Raw genomic sequence first — 16801 nt, 5'->3', positions numbered from 1 at the left:
TACCTCAAGTTTCACCTTCATTTCATTTTTGATTTTATACTATAATTAGAGTAAAAACACACTTTAACTCCAACTAGTTGACTAAGGGCGAAATGAGCACCTCTAGGTGGGGTGAAAAGAGCACCTTCTATCGCCGAAACTAACCTTAAATTTCACTCTGTTGATCTTGTCAGTATTTTTGTTTACCTCGTCAGTGCTTGTTCATAGTGATGGTGCGTGAACATACAAAAGGAAATCCGGAAGACAGAATTGGTCAAAAACGGCCCTGCAGGATGCTTTGACCTCTATAAGGAGAGACGGAACATCAACGAAACGAGCCGCCAATTACCATGGTATTCCGCGGCAGACGCTAGCTCGGTATGTGAGAAAATACGAAGCGGCAGTGTCGGGGCAGGAGGTGAGCCGTATTGGTTCTTTTAAAACTGTTTTCACCCCTGTCGAAGAACAAGAGCTGGTGGACCATATTTGGTATATGGAGCTTCGATTCTACGAATTTAATGCCTGGTTCGAGCATTTCTTGCACCACACCTGAATCGTCATCGACCTGAAGGCTAATACAGGTAAAGGCGTTACCCTTAATGAAATCAGCGAGCTATTTAGAATGGCATACATGCAAGCTGCTAATGCGGCAACAGCGAAAAACGGATTGATGCAGTTGCCGTGCTGAACTTTTCTTTTTTTTTTTTCAAAAAACCCCTTTATCACTACACCTTGTCCGTTTTGTAGTTATTTCTTCTTTTATTGAATAAATTTTTTGTTGAAGCTAATTTGAAGCCGTTGTTGACGTTGAATTGATTTTTTTTTTTGTGTTGATGAAGTAAGTTGAGCATGTCATAAACATATCATTGTTGAAATACCAAAATAAAACAAACATTTCGGAGCAATGCAACACATTTTTTATTTATTAACGCAAGAAGAAATGCGCATGTGTGTATGTGTTTGTTGTACTTAAACACATCTTTGAAGCATTTGTTAATTAGGGTGATCTTTATGCCCCGTGGGGTGCCCATGATGCCTCAGGGGGATGCCCATTGTGCCCCACACACTGGCTCATTTCTTGTTTTTTTTTTTTCCAAAATATATATTTTTATAAAGGCTCATATGGCGTTAGCCTCACGGGGCCGGGAGTTCAATACAATTTTTCTTATTATCTATATTAGTAATATGTAACCGATTACTCGCGGTTGGCTCGAGGTTAGTATTACAAGTGTTTTCGTAATTGGGATGTTGCTGTCTCCAATGCTCTGTACGTGTGCCCGACACACGTACTATTGGGATACAGCTGACCATTAATCAGCAACGCCCCCCTAGTATGTACCCCATATCTAGCGTGGTGCGTCTTCTCGACTCGAGGAATCCAGGATAGAATGGTCACTAGCCGGCGCAAACATCAGCTCGTGTAGAGTTGTCATGAGCGGTACAACCTTTGGCTCTTGTTGAATGATCAGTGGACTGCACAACCTTTGGCCCGTGTGTCTGTAAAGAGTGTGTGTATGTATTGCCGCGACTAAGTAAAAGTTTATCGATCGGATAGGAGGGATATGAAACGGGGACACAACGAAGGAAACATCATTAATCGTTGACATCGGCGTTTCTGAGGAACAGGTATAGATGAAGCAGAAGATCAGGATCACGGCTACCTAAGATATCCCGGACGGGGATATCCGATTGTCTGCCTTGTGCTCTCAGTGCTCTAGAGAGCTGAGAGCGAGCAGCATGGAACCGGATACACGACCAGACAACATGCTCGATGTCGTGGTAGCCATCGCCACAATCACAAAGATTGTTTGCTGCGAGTCCAATGCGATAGAGATGCGCGTTTAGGTTGTAGTGATTGGACATAAGCCGAGATATCACGCGAATGAATTCACGACCTACATTCAATCCCTTGAACCATGCCCTCGTCGAGACCTTAGGGATAATCGTGTGTAACCAACGACCGAACTCATCTCCACTCCACATGCGCTGCCAACTTACGAGCGTATACTGACGAGGAATGTGGAGAAATTCATTATAAGCAATTTGCCTTTCAAAAAGAGTGCCTTCTAAAGCGCCCACCTTAGCTAGCGAATCCGCTTTCTCATTCCCCGGAATCGAGCAATGAGAGGGAACCCATGCTAAGGTAATCTTGAATAATTTTTCGACCAAAACACTCAATAGTTGTCTTATTCTTGTTAGGAAATAAGATGAGCGTTTATCAACCTTCATTGAGCGGATTGCCTCTAATGAGCTGAGACTGCCTGAAAAAATAAAATAGTGGGCAATGTTTCAATGATCCCCAGTGCGTAGTATGTCGCAACCAGTTCAGCAACATACACGGAACAAGGATCTTTGAGTTTGAAAGAGGCACCGGAATTTTCATTGAAGATGCCAAAGCCAGTGGACCCGTTTATGAATGAACCGTCAGTAAAGAACATTTAATCAGATCTAACTTTCCCATATTCTGCCGAAAATATCGGCGGAATAGAATCGGAGCGTAGGTGATCTGGGATTCCATGGATTTTTTGTCGCATGGACAGATCAAAAATGACAGAGGAATTGCAAAAGTATGGGAAGCAAACTTGGTTGGAGATGCCTGGTGAAGGGTGCACGTCGTGGGCAAGGTACTCATGGTATAAAGACATAAAACTTGACTGAGGAGTCAGTTCGAGTAGATTTTCGAAGTTATCAATTACCAATGGATTCATGATCTTGCAACGGATGAGAAATCTGTAGGATAATTCTGTGAACCGAAGAGTAAGCGGGGGTACTCCTGCCAAAACTTCGAGACTCATCGTATGTGTCGAATGCAAACACCCCATTGCTATACGCAAGCAACGATATTGTATTCTCTCCAGCTTGAGAATATGAATCCTGGCAGCTGATCGGAAGCAAAAACTGCCATATTCTAACACTAATAATATCGTTGTTTTGTATAACTGAATGAGGTCTTCTGGATGGGCACCCCACCATGTTCCGGTTATTGTTTGGAGAAAATTGATTCTTTGCTGGCATTTCTGTTTCAAATACGCAATGTGTATTCCCCAGGTACATTTAGAGTCAAAATATACTCCAAGGTATTTGAAAAACATCGAGTGCTTGATCGTTTTGCCGGATAGGTGAAGCTGGAATTGGGCGGGTTCGTGCTTCCTAGAAAAAACGACCATTTCGGTTTTCTCCGTAGAGAATTCGATACCCTTGTTTTTGATGCATGAACTAAAAGAGCAATTTCCACACTCATATAACTATTTTCCTATTTGTAAACCGTGTATCTTTAATTATCAATAGTTAATTAGAGTTTTGCGCTAAAAACACCTCGAAATTTCATTCATTTTTAATGCTTAAATCAGCAGTTAAGTTAGGGTGCTCATTATGCCCCTAATTCCCCTATAAACTTGTATTTTTCATTTCCTGAACAAATTCCGGGAACTTTTTTATCAAGGTAATATTTATTTTATTTCAAATTTCTTGGTAACAGAGCTATGGGAGCTAGGTGTAGTTATTGCTTTCCGCTCAATGTAATTCAGAATTCATTTGGTTGGGAGAGCCCAAAACAATTGAGTTGAACACCAGTTTATGGAAATAATATATAGTTTTATTTTGACGTGTCTCATGAATGGATTTTTGTGATGCATGCGAATATATTTCAAAGTATGAACATTCTTTGACAAATGTGGCTGCGACACATCGCATTCACAAACTTTATCGTTCGCATCAACAGCAGCAACAACAAAAAAGTGCAACCAGTGTTCATGACCTGATGTCAATTTTCATTCCGCCTGCTAACTAGTCATAAGCATGACTAATATACGACCGTTAAAAATTGGCTCCGTCATACATCATACGCGAAATTGGAATTTTTCGAAATTACATTTTCCCGGCCCATCACCCGAATCAAGTTGGGCTATCCATCAATGTCAACCCGTACATGGATCCGTGCATAATGGATCACGACATCAAATTTGCTGCGCCCGTTTTCCCAAACAGGTTCCCGCTTCCGGTTGGTTGAACTTTGTCGGTTCCAATTTACATACAGGTTTGACCGACGCCGCACACTACCCGAGGTCGGTCGAAGACAGAAACAGGAGGAACACTACCCTCGAGAATGTGAATGGAGCTGGGTATGAGCTCAACACTTACCGAATCTGCAGCTCTGGAAGCGGCGAAATGTCCCGTGCGTGGCAATCAACCGTGATGTAGCCGTCCCCGTTCAGGTAGTAGTTGAGATCAAACTTCGACTCTTGGACTGTGAAATCAATTAGAAATGAAGCGGATTAACGGAACGAACGGTTCTTCTTCTAGAGGCATAACGACCGGCAGAATGTGGTGGCTTCTGGTGTGGTTCTGTTTTCCAAAACCAAATTCTAGGGTCTAGGGGCATATGCTTACCGATGATTTTCAGCTTCGCTGACTTTCGATCAATCGAGGCGAAAGTCTGAACCATGCAAGCATATTCACCGGTGAAGTTCGCTAAAGGTTTGATGATGGCCATCGCCCTGTGCTTATGTAACCGCTCCTGCGACACGACATAACTGGTGTCGACACGGTTCTTGAATGATTGCTGAAATCAGAAGGGATGGGTATTCGTACGTTATTACGTTGCGATACTGATGATGTGCGAGACAAATGTGAAAACTTTTATTCGATTTTCACTATTTAAGTGAATATAATTGAAATAATTACAGTGATACTTACAAATGGAAATGGATTTTTCGTAGGTATCCACTGGTACACCGGTTGTCCGTCGAGGAACCATTTCAGCACGAACCCCTTCTCACTTTCGTCCACCTCGTACTCGCAATCCAATATTAGCGGATCGGGGTTTTTCGAATTTTTATCTAACAGGTAGGTTGATGGCACTTTCAGACTGGTAATCTTTACTGACGCGCAAACTGAAACGGAAGCCAAAGAAAAAAAGATAAAGAGTTTAAAACTTTGAATCGCTGTTATGACAAATGATAGAACAGGAAAAAAAAGTGACGACAAATCGTTTTCGCTCAGTGCCAAATCAAATCGTCAATTTCCATTGGATCATCTATTTGACAAATTGTTTCATTCGACCGTAGCGCTCATTACTCGTTCGTGTTTATTTTTTGTGTCTACTTTTCCGGCGACCATTCATTGGGAATTGGATTTTCCGAGCAACAATTCGATTTTTCTTGTCGTTATCATGCCAAAATGAAATAAAACCGAAGGCGAAACTAAGTAAATCAACGCAAAAGGGAAAACGATTTCAATTCTTGTCACGCCATTTGGTTGACAGTTTCTCAATGTTTGGGCTCACGCTATGAAATGATTCATAGATCATAGCTATCAATATTATTCGAGCGCGTAGTGAATTATTGCACATTTTATGGTGTCATTTTTTTCGAGGGGGGTGGTATGCTATTATTCGGTGTCTGTGGAGGCGTGTTTCTGTGTTACTTTGTAACGTGTATTTCCGCAGTGGGAAGTGTTTTTCCAACTCAATTTGGTTGGCTTAGAGCACGCACGAAAAAATACAAACATTTGTCATCCAAGCGATAAACCATCCGCAAAAATATAAATTTATTTTGGTCATACATTCCAGCTAGGGCAACTTTTTGTGATTTACGCACGCTCTGTGAATTTCCGTGATTTGTGTGGAAATACTTTTCTTTAGTACACTCTTCAGATTGTTTGAATGGGATTTTAGAAGGACAAAATATACACAGAGGATAGCGATACATTTCATATACATAGCGTGCCAATTAAGTTACACATGTCAGGTTTTGAAAATGAGCTTTTCAGCTAGACATTTTAACGTTTGATAACCTATTATCCAAATTTGTTCTTTCTCGCATCATCATTCGTCGATTTAATTGCGATTCATATGCGAGTTATCAAGCTATATAGCTCTACAGGGTGGCTTACTTATGACTCATTATCGTGTAGAAGAGCACAGTTTTCTGGATTGTAACATTCGAGTCGAATGTGGCATATCCTGCTTCAACAATCTGAGATAGTATTCTCCAGTAACCGTTTAATCATGTGAAACAAAGTTTTTAGCATCACTATGTGCAAATTTAGGGAAAAATCTGTTTGCAAGGCCGTGGTTATTGAAAAAGTCACAGGAGGGTTGTGTCCGAGATACGACCGCATAGTTGACGTAGGATTCCGTTTGGCTATCTGTTGATTTTGGATATGTTTGAAAAATTACATTACATTACATAAGGATTTGGTGGCCCTGAAAAGAGCCGTTTTGTTTGGTTGTTCGGTATTGTTTGTTCATAATCGACCAGTCTTTACCGAATGATGATGATAGAAGGCTGGTAATATAAAATAATTACCAATACCGAACACAATTATCAATTTTCCTCATCAGTTAAAACTTGTTACTTTAATATAAAGAAAACAAATTTGAAATGGAAAAGGCAATTTTCTTTTATATTTTGCGGATTTTAATTGGACTAATAACACCTAAAACTATATGTAGAGCATATGGGAAATCACTTTTTCTAATATTTCTTCACTTTTCCAATTTTTCTCGCCGTTGAAATAAATCGTTTCATATATCAAAACATTTTTAGCACAACTGCTATCATAAACAATTTCACACTTACACTTGTGCTAAATTTTTCACTATACAAACAAACTTCAAGGGGGTCTCCGTAGCCACATTGGTTGCGCGTTCGCTTAGTAAGCGATCGATCGTGAGTTCAAAACTCAGGGCCCCCATTGACCATCTTTGTGTTGTTACAGAATAACTACGTCCACGGTCGAAATAAGATCGATTCATCCATACAACTACTCTGCTCTGCAGAAATATCGGGCTGCTGTTCTATAAATAACTCAACAATGGATCAACGACTGTCTCCACTGTCCAGTCTTAACTGTGGATAATGGATGAACAGATAGAAAACTCTTTCGCCTAAATGGCTACTGTGTAAATATGTACCATTTGGTATAGAAGGGAATACTCTAACGCCGAAAAATGGCAACTGTGTAATGTGCTAATTATAGATATGATAAATATGTGACATGTACACGATTAAAATTCGGCTCTGTTACAGCTAAAATGCTAATGAGTCTAAAATAAACAAAAGAGATAAAAAAAATAAAACAAACTTCACGGAGCAACCAACATTAACGTTCCAAATTTAAATTTCATTTGCTAGAATTAAATAGTATCACACACTTTACTTGCAATAAAAAAATGCCCCCGACTTGCATATATTTGCAATGTCGATTTCCCCCAGACAGCTTGGTTTCGATGTCTCTGTTAGGGAACTGCTACATGTGTCGTCAATTTCGACCAATCAGAAGAGGGTACTTCCGTTGGGATAGGGGTTGAGATTTTTCAATTGTTCGATAGTTAGTTACATTATATATATTTTTTTCTTCAATTCAAAAAATTGTTATGGAGTGCCGAAATCGATTGACGCAAAAATGTTATCAATCTATCATGAAATGAATGCGTCAATTTTCACGATGTGCTCGATTTTCGATTTTTAATTTTCGAATGATCGCTCAATCACACTTATCATCAATTCCATTTAATTTTGTGTAACCTTATTTGACAATAAATTCGGTTTAACATAACCTGACGAACAACAAAACCAAATAAAATACAAAAATATATAAACTTTTCTACAGTATTACTTTGATATTGAGCACACATTGTGATGAAAGCGTCATTCCCGGAGAATAAGAGATTGGAGAAACATAATTATTAAACATCGGGGTTTGTTTAACGCCAATAATCAAAATTTTACCAATGCATAATGGGCCAGGAGATGCATTAAAGTTGAAATTAGCATTCAGAGCTCGACAGTAATTCTCTAGACAAAAACTGTCTTGAACAAAGTTGTTACTCATGATAGAGCGCTCGCTCTTATGTTATCAAAAATAGGGTGACCAAAATTTTCGATAAAATAAAAAATCTAACTTTCTCATCTTTATAGATAGAGGTAAACATAGTTCGACAATGTTGCAGCTCCAATTATTTGAGAAATCTTTGTAGAACAATGTTTTTTCTCTATCTCTTGAAACAACCTGTATAACGCCTTTTTTCTAAGTTACGTTAGGGTCACCATGAAAAAAACTGTTTTTCTACTCTAACTTTTATGTTTCAAATTTTACATGCAAACTGTCTTCGAAAGACTTTTAGAGCTTACTAATACAAACATTTTTCGATGCAGAACTTGTCAATATCTCAACTTTACTCAAAGTTATTGATATGTCTTCCGAAAAAACACGCTCTTTTCATTTGTTTGTCATTCTTTGTGGGGCAAACGTAAACAAAGTTTATTGGCGGCATTTGAAAGAGCATATTTCACTCTACATGATGTGTGATTTTCAAAACTATGTTATATTTTGTGTTTGAGTAAATTTAAATTAAAATACTCAGTTTTTGGGTAAAAAACCATCAATACCTTTGAGTAGGATTAATATATAGATATGTTCTGCATCGCAAAATGCTGGTATTGATAAGCTCCAAAAGTCGTACGAAGACAGTTTTGATGTAGAATTTGAAATATAAAAGTTAAAGCAGAAAAAACACGTTTTTTCATGGTCACCCTAATGCAACTTAGAAAAAAGCGTCAAATCGATTATTTTGAAAGATAGAAAAAAGCTTTGTTCTACAAAGTTGTTTAAAATAACTGGGGCTACAACATTGTTGAACTGTGTTTATCTCTATCTATAAAGATAAGAAAGTTAGATTTTTCATTTCATAGATAATTTTGGTCACCCTAGTTTCAATAACATAAAAATGAGCGTTCTATCATATGTAACAACTTTGTCTAAGACAGTTTTTGTCTTAACAATAAATATCTCCCACAAAGCGCCTTCTATCTGAGTTGCATTAGGGTAACTATGAAAAAACGGTTTTTTACTCTAACTTTTATATTTGAAATTCTACATCAAAATGGTCTTCGTACGACTTTTAAAGCTTATCAATACCAATATTTTGCGATGCAGAACATGTCAATATCTTAACCCTGCTCAAAGTTATTGATGGGTTTTCATCCAAAAATTTATGATTTCAATTTTAATTTACTCAAACACAAAAAATAACATAGTTTTGAAAATCACATATTATATAGAGTGAAATATGTTCTTTCAAATTCAAAAAATTCTTTCAAAATTTTAATTGTATAACGTCTTCTATATTTCATCCACCGAAAACAAAAACAAAAATGTGTCTTTTTTGAACCTCCATGTTGAGTGGCTATAAGACTGAACTGAAGTGATGCTGCTTTAAAGTTTACGCTAACTATATGCATTTAAAAATTGCAACTTGTTCATTTATATGCAAAAACACATAATTTCAAATTTAATTTACTCAAATACAAAAAATAACACTCTTTTGGAAGTTACACCTTATGTAGAATCAAATGTGCTCTTTAAAATGCCATCAATAATTTTTTATTATGTTTGCCCCAAAAAGAACGACTAGCAAATGAAAAGGTCGTGTTTTCGGGGAAAAAACATCAATAACTTTGAGTAGAATTAAGATACATACAAGTTATGCACCGTAAAATGCGTGGATTGGAAAGCTCTGAAAGTCATTCGAAGACAGTTTTGATGTAGAATTTTACATATAAAAGTTAGAGCAAAAAAACCTTTTTTATGGTAACCCTAACTCAACCTAGAGAAAAAGCGCTATATCGGTTATTTGAAGAGATAGAAAGAAATATTGTTCCACAAAGTTACTTAAAATAACCAGGGCTACAATATTGTCGAACTATGTTTACCTCTATCTATAAAGATAAGAAAGTTAGATTTTTCATTTCATCGACAATTTTGGTCACCCTATTTTTGATAACATAAAAATGAGCGCTCTATTATATGTAACAACTTTGTCCAAGACAGTTTTTGTCTAGAGAATCACTGTCGAGCTCTAAATGCTAATTTCCACTTAAATGCACCTCCTGGACCATAGTGCATTGTGCAATGGCTTTCCTAAAAAAAAATTAACAGCTTAATCGTTAATGGGTTAAGCAGACATAGAAATAGACAACGCTTTTCATGGAAAAGTATACTGCTGCTTTTCGATGTATACCAATTTTTGAGAAGACATTAATAATTTCATTTATTGTTTGAAAATCAAATGATATAAATCCGCAAATATTTCAGGTTTTAAGCCTCTGGGTTTACAGAACATTGTCACGATACAAAATCAATAGCGTGTATTAAATATAAATGTTACTTCTGAAAATATGATACAAATCATGCGTATAAGGTAAAAATGAACAAGATTTTTAATACCCTCGACATCAGGACAATTGGCTCAACACTGAGATGTTAGAAAAGATATTGGATGGCCACCCTTTCTTCGACACAGTCGTGTTCTCTGGAACTCATCGTCACCATAGACGTCTCGGCCCAGTGTTCCAGAAAAGAGACGAGACATTCTTCCTCTGGAAAAATCTAAATCTAATCCATAAAAATGTCCCACAACAAATTGCATCACGAAAAAAAAACGTTGTAGAAAATTACCCACTGGGTATTTTCTCTTGAAAAATTTGGGTAGGAGTAGTTTAGAGTGTATTTTTATCGCTGTCAGTTTTTCGAAAATTGGAAAGAATGGCGTCACCCGAAAAGCAACATCGGGAATTGATTTTGCGCAAGCACTCGGAAAATCCTCAACTCATTCATCGAGTTTCAACAACTCGGAATCGTCAGTTAACGGTGAGTCGTAAGATTAAACGTTACCACGAAACTCTGAGCGTCGAACGAAAAAAGAGATGCGGTCAGAATGAAATTTTGATTAGGGATCAAGATCACAAGTGTGTCGTTGAAACCTTTTCAGCGGAATTCCAATGCTTCGGTCAGAGATGTTGTCAAAAAGTTGAATCCGTCCAAGTCGTTCGTTCAGAGACCTAAGGACCGGGAGGGACTGCATACGTACAAAGTGCAGATGGCTCCAAACCGTGACGAATGGTGGGAAATTTACGGAGCCGAGAATGGTACAGCCAGATGCTGAAGAAATCTCATTTTCTCATCATGGATGGATGAGACTTACGTCGAGGCGGACTTCCGGCAGCTCTCAGGGCTATTACTCTTCACCGCACAGCACAAATTTGATGTTCCGGAGAAAGTAAGGAAGCAAAAACTCTCACAGTTTTCCGAGAAAGATATGATTTGGCTTACTAATGAATTATATTTTATTGTCTGAAAGCTTGAAATCGGTCAACTAAGTGATTTTCTTCAGCGTTTTTTTCCCTGATGCCAATGTGGGACAACCGTTACATCACAGTCGTGCCGTATGTGGATGGAAGCAGTCTAAGTCGTCTCGGAGCGGTGTATGGAATAGGAGAAGTGGCCTTGCCTGCTATTCTAGGCAAGCACCCAAGGAGCAACAATATTTGTGTCCCTCATGCGCTTCTGGTTTGCAGGGATCATGCACTACAGTCTTCCATCGCATATGATGTGGTCTTGGTTGAATATCAACTGAAGAACCATTACCTGAACGTTAGGGGTCTACGTGCTAGAAAAACGAGAGGTTCTTGTTACGATATTGTAGTGCTTACCGATATATTGCTTAACGACCGTATTCAATCTAAATAGCTGTTTGGTGGCTCGTCAACTCACTTGAAGCGTTTCTCTCGAAATTCGATTTCTCGGACATTGTTGGTCTGTTTGAAGACTAGAGCCAATCCAATCTGCTTTGGCGAAGTTCACCGTACGAGCTCCCCTGCCCAAATATGCACGGTTGACGTAAGCGCCGAATATGTTTTTCAATTAAATTAAAATTAAAAAAACGATAAAACACTTCCGGCCTGCTTTTGACCGTTAATACTTATTTAATAGAGACAGATTATTCTATATAAATTGTTCATAGTCAGGATCATTCAGTTAAAAATGTCAACATAATCCTTTTATCTGGATACCGGAGGTTTCATGCAGATGACGTCTGGATCCACAAGATTATAAAGGATCTACTGATCTTGTTTGGAGCTTCAGTGTAGGTCTTGCAGATCTTGTAGACTGTTCTGAAACGTGGTGTATTCATAATTTCAGAAAAGCCAGAATCTCAAAATACGGAACCATTTACTTCCATCAAGAGATGAAATCAATTGAATCGTTTGTTTGAGAAACTCCATAAGTCCATTTGACGCACTTGCAAGAGAACGACAAAAACTGTTTTTCTCAAAATTCAATTTGTTGGTATGAGGTTCGATTTTTAGACCCTAAACATATCATTTGGATCACTACTAAACCAATATAACAGGTTCAGTTCAGAATATAACGCTTCAAAGTGTGTGGAAACGAGAAATCAGCGGAATATTTAGTGGTTTTGAAGTGATTCAATTCAATGTTATGTACTTTTAATGTTCATAATACTCATACCAAGTAAGAATGGGGATGTTTTTAAGTTATGTTCTGCATTAGAGAAGAAAGTGGTAAGGAGAGTCGGATAAGTATTATTTGTTCAAATCTTAATACATAAGGAATTCAAAAATACGTTTTATGGAGGAAGATAAAAAATGTTTCAAAATACTTTTTTGCGTTACGTGATATATGAGAAGTACATAGTACGGGCTTTGCCTGACACTTAACTTAGTGTTCTTCGTGCACTTCGACGGTTCTTAATTGAGGGCTTACTATGTCTTTCCGAAGCATCCAATCGTGCATTGTGAGACAGGCCAAGCACAATGATATGCCTATTATTCCGGACTGTGCAACAAATGTCCAACCCGAAAAAACTCTAGGGGTTGTTTCCGAGACACGACCGCTTGGGACGTAGGACTACGCAATTTTTTCAATTTGTTGGTTTATCATTTCGGATATTGATTGCGAATACGTCGAAATTTCATAAATAACTCTCTAGTAAAAAGTTCCGGGGACCCTGAAAAAGTTTAATGGCTTGGTGGTTTTGTAGAATCATTTCTAGAAGCAAAGATTTTTCCTTGCCTTTGCGAGAACAATACACTAATTGGTCATATGCCGCTATTTGTTTGTTCATATCAATGCACGCATTGCACTGAATATTTAACGAGAGACATCTTCCGTGCATCACTATTCAACAATCATCAAACGCGCGTCTAACAGATGCACACAGTTGCAGCGATAAAAATGAAACATCGCGAGAATGACCGTTTATGAAAAATCGTTTCTCGACTCTCGATCAAAACCGTCAACAAAGCTAGGAGCATGTTGCATCAGAACAGAGCCGATGCACACGGGAGCAGATACGAATGACAACTTAAAGTATCGAAGGCGTGCTATTCACATGTACAAGAGATGAACAAGTTCTAAGTTCACAGCTCGAGGGGAAACATAAAACACAAAACGAGCAGGGTAAGCAACCGTAGTTTTTTTGAGCACAGAACGATTCTGAGAATTTTTCTCAGAGGAGATGCAATACTTATACGCTAGCGACACCTTACTTACTATGCAAGGATAGAGTTTACTTCGCAAATATTCTCTTTTTGCTATCCCCTTCGTTGTTTATATTCTTGTGGCTGCATAAGTTGCCCGTTATTGACAGCTCTGTTCGGGAAAGCACACAAATGAACAGAACAAATGTATGAGGAAATGGGAATGCTTCCAATTCTCATAAATTAAAACCATATTCAGACTATGGGACTGTAATTTATAACATATCAAACAAATCTTAACGAAATTCAGATTCGATTGGTATGCAAACCGTTAAAATCCGTTCGCAGTAAAAATAGTTATTAACGTTAACTTTATTTCATAAAAACGCGACCTGTTTTGACGTAGGATTACGTCTTTCGGGAACATATTGGGGTACAAATTGAAAATCGAAAATCGAGCAAATCGTGAAAATTGTCCAATTTCAAACGCTTATTGCTCAGTCATTTCATGATGGATTGATGAAATTTTTGCGTCATTCAATTTCGGCACTTCATAACAATTTTTTATATTGAATAAAATAATATATGTCATGAAACTAACTATCGAACAATTGGAAAATCTCAGCCTCTGTCCTAACGGAAATATTCACTTCTAATTGGTCGAAATTGACGACACATGCGGCGGTTCCCTAACACAGACTTCAAAAGTAAGCAGCCTGGGGGAAATCGGCATTGCAAATACATGAAAGTAGGGGGAACTTTTGTTTCTACCGAAATGTGTTCCCTAACAGAGACATCAAAACCAAGCTGCCTGGGGGAAATCGACATTACAAATACATGAAAGTAGGGAGAACTTTTGTTCCCACCGAAATGGGTTCCCTAACAGGGACATCAAAACCAAGGTGTCCGAGGAAAATCGGCATTGCAAATATATGCAAGTCGGGGGCATTTTTATATTGCAAGTAAGGTGAGTGATACGATTAATTCTAGCAAATAATATTTAAATTTGGAACTTTAATGATGGTTGCCTAGTGAAGTTTCATATCAATGTCCGATCGTGTATTGTGAAAAATTTAGCACAAGTGTAATTGAAAACTTGTACACGGTAGCAGTTGTGTTGAAAGTGATTTGATATATGAAACGATTTATTTCAATTTCCATAAATAAAAATCAAGGTGTCTCGAGCGGGAACGGGAACGGGTCGTTTGGCTTAAGCTGTCTGTTTTGTTGTGTTTTTTTTCACCCAAGGAAAGTTCATGCGGCGAGAAAAAAATGGAAAAGTTAAGAAATACTCGGAAAAGTGATTTCCCATATGCTCTACATATAGTATTAGGCGTTGTTAGTCCAAATAACGTTCGCATTGTGTTGAAAAAACACAGAAAGCAAAAAATATAAAACAAAATTACCTTTTCCATTTCAAACATGTTTTCTCTATATTAAAATAACATGTTTTTACTGATGAGAAAAGTTGATAATTGTGTTCGGTATTGGTAATTATATTATATTACATTGGTGAGTTTTTTTTCTTTATTTCAACCATACATAACAGGAGGCATCTCATCTAGGATCACAGAGGGTGGTTTTCATCATATCTCATTCCACTTCGGCATCTTCTATCTGATACCACCCAACGACTGTTTATCATACTTCTGTCATAATCACTCGGTGAACACTGGTGGAGTGAACAAACAATACTCAACAACTAAACAAAATTGCCTTTTTCAAGGCCACCAAATCTTTACCAACGAGTTTAACGATGTAATTCTTCAAACATATCCAAAATCACTAGATAGTTTAACGGAATCCTACGTCAACTATGTGGTCGTGTCTCGGACACAACCCTCCTGTAACTTTTGACGTAGGATTACGTCTCTCGGGAACATATTGGGGTACAAATTGAAAATCGAAAAATCGAGCACATCGTGAAAATTGTCCAATTTCAAACGCTTATTGCTCAGTCATTTCATGATGGATTGATGAGATTTTTGCGTCAATAGATTTCGGTACTCCATAACAATATTTTATAATGAACAAAATAATATATGTCATTAAACTAACTATCGATCAATGAAAAATCTCAACCCCTATCCTAACGGAAATACCCACTTCTGATTGGTCGAAATTGACGACACATGCGGCGGGTCCCTAACAGAGACATCAAAACCAAGCTGCCTGGGGGAAATCGGCATTGCAAATACATGAAAGCAGGGGAAACCCTTGTTCCTACCGAAATGTGTTTCCTAACAGAGACATCAAAACCAAGCTGTCTGGGGGAAATCGGCATTGCAAATACGTGAAAGAAGGGGGACCTTTTGTTCCTACCGAAATGTATTCCCTAACAGATATATCAAAACCAAGGTGCCCGGGGGAAATAGGGATTACAAATACAGTAGAACCTCGATTATCCGCGAAGGTGAATTCCCTAGTAATTATATGAACCTTCCCGAAATTTGTCAGTGAATGGTAGAAACTTGCTTTTTTGTTTTGGTCTTGGCTTTCACATTATCTGATCAATGATGAACACGACCTTACAGATTGATAGTTCAATAATTTCTGTATTGATGAAACATTGTTTTCATGCTAAAATATTTTTTTTCGTGTTTGTACCTCATTTTAGTCATATATTGCGTTATCTGCGATTTTGGTTATACGCGATGACCTGGCCCGATTATTTCGCGGATAATCGGGGTTCTACTGTATATGCAAGTCGAGGGCATTTTTATATTTCAAGTAAGGTGATTGATACGATTAATTCCAGCAAATAAAATTTAAATTTGGAACTTTAATTTTGGTTGCTTCGTGAAATTTCATATCCATGACCGATCGTGTGTTGTGAAAAATTTAGCATGAGTGTAAGTGTAAAATGCAGTTGTGTTAAAGATGATTTGATATATGGAACGATTTATTTCAACTTTCATAAATAAAAACCGAGGTGTGTTTCCGCTCGAGAACAGGTCGTTTGGTTCAAGCTCTCTGTTTTGTTGTGTTCATTTTCACCCAAGGAAAATTTATACGGCGAGAAAAATTGGCAAAGTGAAGAAATATTAGAAAAAGTGATTTCCCATATGCTCTACATATAGTATTGATTGTTGTTAGTCCAATTAAAATTCGCATTGGGTTAAATAAACGCTCAGAGAGTAAAAATTATGAAACAAAATTACATTTTCCATTTCAAATGTGTTTTTTCTATATTAAAGTAACATGTTTTTACTGATGAGAAAAATTGATAATTGTGTTCGGTATTGGTAATTATGTTTTATTACATTGGTGAGTTTTTTTTTATTTCATCCATACATAATACAGGAGGCATCTCGTTTAGGATCACAGAGGGCGGTTTTCATCATATTTCGTTCCACTTCGGTATCTGTTTTGTGATATGCCCCATCCAACGACTGTTTACCATCCTTCTGTCATCATCACTCGGTAAACACTGCTGGAGTGAACAAACAATACCCAACAGCCTAAAAAACGGCCCTTTTCAGGGCCACCAAATCATTATCTAAGAGTTTAACGATGTAATTCTTCGAACATATCCA

At 37.7% G+C, this 16801-nt stretch overlaps 1 protein-coding gene across 2 annotated transcripts in view; it reads right to left on the bottom strand.

Moving 5' to 3' along the window:
- Nucleotides 1-16801, bottom strand: part of LOC129765190 (uncharacterized) — a 281230-nt gene that overhangs the window by 71720 nt on the left and 192709 nt on the right. For both annotated transcript variants that reach the window (XM_055765197.1, XM_055765198.1), the window contains exons 2-4: nucleotides 4675-4871; nucleotides 4369-4540; nucleotides 4120-4225 (exon numbers count right to left, since the gene is read on the bottom strand). In XM_055765197.1, the coding sequence (XP_055621172.1) occupies nucleotides 4120-4225; nucleotides 4369-4540; nucleotides 4675-4871 (475 nt within the window). The remainder of the gene's footprint in view (nucleotides 1-4119; nucleotides 4226-4368; nucleotides 4541-4674; nucleotides 4872-16801) is intronic.

The sequence above is a fragment of the Toxorhynchites rutilus genome, chromosome 2 (assembly GCF_029784135.1).
Source record: "Toxorhynchites rutilus septentrionalis strain SRP chromosome 2, ASM2978413v1, whole genome shotgun sequence".
Lineage (NCBI taxonomy): Eukaryota > Metazoa > Arthropoda > Insecta > Diptera > Culicidae > Toxorhynchites > Toxorhynchites rutilus.
This window is presented reverse-complemented; position numbering and strand designations above follow the sequence as displayed.